Here is a 7,287-nt window from a genome sequence, read left to right on the forward strand (position 1 = left end):
GGCTGAAAAAGGGAAGGTTTTGGGGTGGAAATGAAGTTTTTTTGGGGGAGAAAAAGAGGTGTTTTGGGGTTTGGTGACCACCCGTGACCACTTCCACCTTCTCCAAAGGATGAAGAACCCTTCAACCCCGACTACGTGGAGGTGGACCGCATCTTGGACGAGTCCCACAGCGTCGATAAGGACAACGGGGAGGTGACCCAGGGGGTTTTTTTGGTCTTTTGTCCCCAAAATGGTCTTTTTTTGTTGTCACTGACCATCCCTTTGGTCTTCTTCTGTGTGTCCTCAACTCTTGGTGGCAGCCGGTGGTCTACTACTTGGTCAAGTGGTGCTCCCTCCCCTACGAGGACAGCACTTGGGAGCTCAAGGAGGACGTGGACGAAGGGAAAATCGGGGAATTTAAACGAATTCAAGCCCGACACCCCGAACTCAAACGTTTGGTGGGACCCCAGATCTTCTCCCCACCCCATATTGTCCTCGTCCCCCCAAACTCGGAGGTTCTTCTCCATCTTCTCACCTCATGGTCTTCTCCACAGCCCCGACCTCAAGCGGGTTCTTGGAAGAAGCTGGAGCTGTCGCACGAGTATAAAAACCACAACCAGCTCCGGGAGTATCAACTGGAAGGGGTCAACTGGTTGCTCTTCAACTGGTACAACAGGTGAGGTCCACGGAGGACGCGGTGGTGGTGGTGGTGGTGACCTCCGGCCACCCGAGAGGTGACCTCCTGACCTCCTCACCTTCTTCCTCCCTCAACAGGCAGAACTGCATCTTGGCCGACGAGATGGGTTTGGGGAAGACCATCCAATCCATCGCCTTCTTGCAAGAGGTCTACAACGTCGGGGTGAGGGGACCTTTCTTGGTCATCGCCCCCTTGTCCACCATCACCAACTGGGAGAGGGAGTTCAACACCTGGACGGAGATGAACACCATCGTCTACCACGGCAGCTTGGCCTCCAGGCAGATGATCCAACAGTACGAGATGTACTGCAAAGACTCACGGGTAAAAAAAAAAAACCCACAAATCCCACCACTTGAGGTCTTCTCCACCTCCAGAACCTTCTCAAGAAGGTGTTTTTGGAAGGCCACCACCCTTCCATCTCTCCTTTTCCCAGAACCTTCTCAAGAAGGTTTTGGAAGGCCACCTCCTTTGTCATCTCCCCTTTTCCCCCAACCTTCTCAAGAAGGTGTTTTTGGAAGGCCACCACCTTTGTGATCTCCCCTTTTCCCAGAACCTTCTCAAGATGGTTTTGGAAGGCCACCTCCTTTCCATCTCCCCTTTTCCTAGAACCTTCTTGAGAAGGTGTTTTTGGAAGGCCACCTCCTTTCCATCTCTGCTTTTCCCCCAACCTTCTTGAGAAGGTTTTGGAAGGCCACCACCTTTCCATCTCCCCTTTTCCCCCAACCTTCTCGAGAAGGTGTTTTTGGAAGGCCACCACCTTTCCATCTCCCCTTTTCCCCCAACCTTCTTGAGAAGGTTTTGGAAGGCCACCTCCTTTCCATTTCCCCTTTCCTAGAATCTTCTCAAGAAGGTTTTGGAAGACCACCACCCTTCCATCTCCCCTTTTCCCCCAACCTTCTCAAGAAGGTGTTTTTGGAAGTCCACCTCCTTTGTCATCTCCCCTTTTCCTAGAATCTTCTCAAGATGGTTTTGGAAGGCCACCTCCTTTCTTATCTCTTCTTTTCCCACAACCTTCTCGAGAAGGTGTTTTTGGAAGTCCACCACCTTTTCCATCTTCCCTTTTCCTAGAATCTTCTCGAGAAGGTTTTGGAAGGCCACCACCTTTGTGATCTCCCCTTTTCCTAGAACCTTCTCAAGATGGTTTTGGAAGGCCACCACCTTTCCATCTCCCCTTTTCCTAGAACCTTCTTGAGAAGGTGTTTTTGGAAGGCCACCTCCTTTCCATCTCTGCTTTTCCCCCAACCTTCTTGAGAAGGTTTTGGAAGGCCACCACCTTTCCATCTCCCCTTTTCCCCCAACCTTCTCGAGAAGGTGTTTTTGGAAGGCCACCACCTTTCCATCTCCCCTTTTCCCCCAACCTTCTTGAGAAGGTTTTGGAAGGCCACCTCCTTTCCATTTCCCCTTTCCTAGAATCTTCTCAAGAAGGTTTTGGAAGACCACCACCCTTCCATCTCCCCTTTTCCCCCAACCTTCTCAAGAAGGTGTTTTTGGAAGTCCACCTCCTTTGTCATTTCCCCTTTTCCTAGAATCTTCTCAAGATGATTTTGAAGGCCACCACCTTTCCATCTTCCCTTTCCCCACAACCTTCTTGAGAAGGTGTTTTTGGAAGTCCACCACCTTTGTGATCTCCCCTTTTCCCAGAACCTTCTCAAGATGGTTTTGGAAGGCCACCACCTTTCTTACCTCCCCTTTTCCCCCAACCTTCTCGAGAAGGTGTTTTTGGAAGTCCACCACCTTTATCTCCAGGGTTTTGGGGTTTTTTTGGTTTATTCCCATCATCCTCCAGGGTCGTCTCATCCCCGGGGCCTACAAATTTGACGCCCTCATCACCACCTTCGAGATGATCCTCTCGGATTGTCCCGAGCTGCGGGAGATCGAGTGGCGTTGCGTCATCATCGACGAGGCCCATCGCCTCAAGAACCGCAACTGCAAACTCCTCGACAGCCTGAAGCACATGGACCTGGTGAGGGCTGGTGGGGTGGGATGGAGAACGGGGAGGTCCTCCGTCCTCTCCTCTCCGTGGGGCGGGGCGAGCTGAAGGTACTTGTGGGGCTTTGGTGGCACCTGGAGATGTTTGGGAGCATCCTGAACTTAAGAGGATGGTCTTGGTGGCATCTGGAGATGTTGGGACCATCTCATGCCCCATGGGATGGTCCTGAAGGTCCATTTTGGGGTCTTGGTGGCATCTAGAGGTGTTGGGACCATCTCATGCCCCATGGGATGGTCCTGAAGGTCCCTTTTGGGGTCTTGGTGGCATCTAGAGATGTTGGGACCATCCCGTGCCCCAAAAGATGGTCCTGAAGGTCCATGTTGGGGTCTTGGTGGCATCTAGAGATGTTTGGACCCTGTGCCACACCCCAAGGGATGGTCCTGAAGGTCCATTTTGGGGTCTTGGTGGCATCTAGAGATGTTTGGACCCTGTGCCACACCCCATGGGATGGTCCTGAAGGTCCATTTTGGGGTCTTGGTGACATCTAGAGGTGTTGGGACCATCTCATGCCCCAAGGGATGGTCCTGAAGGTCCACTTTGGGGTCTTGGTGGCATCTGGAGATCTCATGCCCCAAGGAATGATCTTGAAGGCCCATGTGGGTGGTTCTTGGTGGCATCTGGAGATGTTTGGACCCTGTGCCACACCCCGTGGGATGGTCCTGAAGGTCCATTTTGGGGTCTTGGTGGCATCTAGAGATGTTTGGACCCTGTGCCACACCCCGTGGGATGGTTCTGAAGGTCCATTTTGGGGTCTTGGTGGCATCTAGAGATGTTGGGACCATCTCATGCCCCAAGGGATGGTCCTGAAGGTCCATTTTGGGGTCTTGGTGGCATCTAGAGATGTTTGGACCCTGTGCCACACCCCATGGGATGGTCCTGAAGGTCCATTTTGGGGTCTTGGTGGCATCTAGAGATGTTGGGACCATCTCATGCCCCAAGGGATGGTCCTGAAGGTCCATTTTGGGGTCTTGGTGGCATCTAGAGATGTTTGGACCCTGTGCCACACCCCAAGGAATGGTCCTGAAGGTCTGTTTTGGGTTCTTAGTTGCATTTGGAGATGTTTGGACCCTGTGCCACACCCCGTGGGATGGTCCTGAAGGTCCATTTTGGGGTCTTGGTGGCATCTGGAGATCTCATGCCCCAAGGGATGATCTTGGAGGCCCATGTGGGAGGTTCTTGGTGGCATCTGGAGATGTTTGGGGTCATGAGATGCTCCAAGAGATGGTCTTGAAGGTCCGTATGGGCTTTTTGGTGGCATCTGGAGATGTTTGGGGTCACCAGATGCCCCAAGAGATGGTCTTGAACGTCCGTATGGGCTTTTTGGTGGCATCTGGAGATGTTTGGGACCTCGTTCCACCAAGTCCTCACGTTCTCCATCCCCTTGGTCCTCAGGAACACAAGGTTCTCCTGACGGGGACCCCTCTCCAGAACACGGTGGAGGAGCTCTTCAGCCTCCTCCACTTCTTGGAACCTTCCCAGTTCCCCTCCGAGGCCGAGTTCCTCAAAGATTTTGGAGACCTCAAGACCGAGGAGCAGGTGAGGACCACGGTGAAGACAATCCTTTTGACCCCCAAGGTCCTTTCCCCCCCCACCGAGGGTGGTGACCTCTTTCTGGGTTGTCCCCACCGTCAGGTTCAGAAGCTCCAGGCCATCTTGAAACCCATGATGCTCCGACGGTTGAAGGAAGACGTGGAGAAGAACTTGGCCCCCAAACAGGAGACCATCATCGAGGTGGAGTTGACCAACATCCAGAAGAAATATTATCGGGCCATCTTGGAGAAGAACTTCTCCTTCCTCTCCAAAGGGGTTGGTCACACCAACATGCCCAACCTTCTCAACACCATGATGGAACTCCGAAAGTGCTGTAACCACCCCTACCTCATCAACGGTGAGGAACCTTCCAGGTGGTGGTGGGATGTCCCCTCGTGGGCCCCACCACCCCTGGAGAACCTTAGAGATCGTCACAGCCCAGGGTGGGGTGGAGGACCTTCTCTGAGGTGGTTTTGGTGGCCCAGGGTGGGGTGGAGGACCTTCTCCAAGGTGGTTTTGGTGGCCCAGAGTGGGTAGAGGACCTGGAGGACCTTCTCTGAGGTGGTTTGCCACCCCTGGAGAACCTTAGAGATGGTCACAGCCCGGGGTGGGGTGGAGGACCTTCTCCAAGGTGGTTTTGGTGGCCCAGGGTGGGGTGGAGGACCTTCTCCGAGGTGGTTTTAGTGGCCTTGGATGGGTTGGGGACCCGGAGGACCACCTCCGAGGTGGTTTTGGTGGCCCAGAGTGGGTGGAGGACCTGGAGGACCTTCTCTGAGGTGGTTTTGGTGGCCCAGGGTGGGGTCGAGGACCTGGAGGACCTTCTCTGAGGTGGTTTTGGTGGCCCAGGGTGGGGTGGAGGACCTGGAGGACCTTCTCTGAGGTGGTTTTGGTGGCCCAGGGTGGGTTGGGGACTTGAAGGACCTTCTGCGAGGTCTTCACCGGGGATTTGGTGGCCTCTTGGGTGGGGGTTTGGTCTTCTCCAAGCCCCGTAGAGCTCAAGGTCATGATGGAGAACGTTCTTCAACTCATTTCCTGGAGCTTCGATGCTCCTCAAACTTTTTGTGGCTGGGGTGGCACCTGAGAAGGTCTCGGTGGCCACCCCACTGATTGTCCCCTCCCTTACCAGGCGCCGAGGAGAAGATCTTGGCCGAATTCCGCGAGTCGTGTCACCACCACCTCCCCCACGACTTCCATCTCCAGGCCATGGTCCGCTCGGCCGGCAAACTGGTCCTCATCGACAAACTCTTGCCCAAACTCAAAGCTGGTGGCCACAAGGTCCTCATCTTCTCCCAGATGGTGAGATGCTTGGACATCTTGGAGGACTACCTTATCCAGAAGAGGTGAGATGGGACGTGGCATGGGTGGAGACCCTCAAGGACCTTCTCCTACGTGGTTTTGGAGGCCCAGGGTTGGGTGAAGGACCTCAAGGATCTTCTCCCAACGTGGTTTTGGTGGCCCAGGGTGGGGTGAAGGACCTGAAGGACCTTCTCCCATGTGGTTTTGGAGACCTAGGGTGGGGTGAAGGACCTGGAGAACGTTCTCCAAAGTGGTTTTGCAGGCTCAGGGTTGGGTGAAGGACCTCAGGAACGTTCTCCAAGGTGGTTTTGGAGGCCCAAAGCTCCGTAGAGCTCAAGGTCACGATGGAGAACGTTCTTCAACTCATCTCCTGGAGCTTCGATGCTCCTCAAACTTTTTGTGGCTGGGGTGGTACCTGAGAAGGTCTCGGTGGCCACCCCACCGATTGTCCCCCTCCCTTACCAGGCGCCGAGGAGAAGATCTTGGCCGAATTCCGCGAGTCGTGTCACCACCACCTCCCCCACGATTTCCATCTCCAGGCCATGGTCCGCTCGGCCGGCAAACTGGTCCTCATCGACAAACTCTTGCCCAAACTCAAAGCTGGTGGCCACAAGGTCCTCATCTTCTCCCAGATGGTGAGATGCTTGGACATCCTGGAAGACTACCTTATCCAGAAGAGGTGAGATGGGACGTGGCGTGGGTGGAGACCCTCAAGGACCTTCTCCTACATGGTTTTGGTGGCCCAGGGTGGAGTGAAGGACCTGGAGAACGTTCCCCAAGGTGGTTTTGGTGGCCCAGAGTTGGGTGAAGAGTCTCAAGGACCTTCTCCCACATGGTTTTGGTGGCCCAGGGTGGGGTGAAGGACCTGGAGAACGTTCTCCAAAGTGGTTTTGCAGGCTCAGGGTTGGGTGAAGGACCTCAGGAACGTTCTCCAAGGTGGTTTTGGAGGCCCAGGGTGGGGTGAAGGACCTGGAGAACGTTCTCCGAAGTGTTTTTTGTGGATCCAGGTGGGGTGAAGGACCCGGAGAACCTTCTCCAAAGTGGTTTTGGAGGCGTGGCCCAGGGTGGGGTGAAGAACCTCAAAGACTTTCTCCCACATGGTTTTGGTGGCCCAGGGTTATGGTTTTGGTGGCCCAGGGTGGAGTGAAGGACCTGGAGAACGTTCCCCAAGGTGGTTTTGGTGGCCCAGAGTTGGGTGAAGAGTCTCAAGGACCTTCTCCCACATGGTTTTGGTGCTGGAGGACCTTCTGAGACGTAGTTTTGGCTGGTTTTGGTAGGTACCTCTACGAACGGATCGATGGAAGGGTGAGGGGCAACCTCCGGCAGGCGGCCATCGACCGCTTCAGCAAACCCGACTCCGACCGCTTCGTCTTCCTCCTTTGCACCCGCGCCGGTGGCCTCGGCATCAACCTGACGGCCGCCGACACCTGCATCATCTTCGATTCCGATTGGAACCCCCTCAGGGTGGGGTGAAGGACCTCAAAGACCTTCTCCAACATGGTTTTGGTGGCCCAGGGTGGGGTGAAGGACCCGGAGAACCTTCTCCAAAGTGGTTTTGGAGGCCCAGGGTTGGGTGAAGGATCTCTTGGACCTTCTCCCATGTGGTTTTGGAGGCCCAGGGTTGGGTGAAGGACCTCAAGGACCTTCTCCCACATGGTTTTGGTGGCCCAGGGTGGGGTGAAGGACCTCAAGGACCTTCTCCCACGTGGTTTTGGTGGCCCAGGGTTGGGTGAAGGACCTGGAGAACGTTCTCCAAGGTGGTTTTGGAGGCCCGGGGTGGGGTGGAGGACCTGGA

The 7,287-nt window shown here is 54.9% G+C and overlaps 1 protein-coding gene across 1 annotated transcript in view; it reads left to right on the forward strand.

Moving 5' to 3' along the window:
• CHD8 (chromodomain helicase DNA binding protein 8) overlaps window positions 1-7,287 on the forward strand; it is a 33,472-nt gene that overhangs the window by 20,204 nt on the left and 5,981 nt on the right. The window contains exons 10-18 of the mRNA XM_014957903.1: window positions 109-192; window positions 300-437; window positions 534-655; window positions 754-997; window positions 2,463-2,639; window positions 4,059-4,202; window positions 4,299-4,554; window positions 5,323-5,536; window positions 6,770-6,956. Coding sequence (XP_014813389.1) covers window positions 109-192; window positions 300-437; window positions 534-655; window positions 754-997; window positions 2,463-2,639; window positions 4,059-4,202; window positions 4,299-4,554; window positions 5,323-5,536; window positions 6,770-6,956 — 1,566 coding nt within the window. The remainder of the gene's footprint in view (window positions 1-108; window positions 193-299; window positions 438-533; window positions 656-753; window positions 998-2,462; window positions 2,640-4,058; window positions 4,203-4,298; window positions 4,555-5,322; window positions 5,537-6,769; window positions 6,957-7,287) is intronic.

This window comes from Calidris pugnax, unplaced genomic scaffold (assembly GCF_001431845.1).
Source record: "Calidris pugnax isolate Ruff unplaced genomic scaffold, ASM143184v1 scaffold391, whole genome shotgun sequence".
In the NCBI taxonomy this organism is placed as follows: domain Eukaryota; kingdom Metazoa; phylum Chordata; class Aves; order Charadriiformes; family Scolopacidae; genus Calidris; species Calidris pugnax.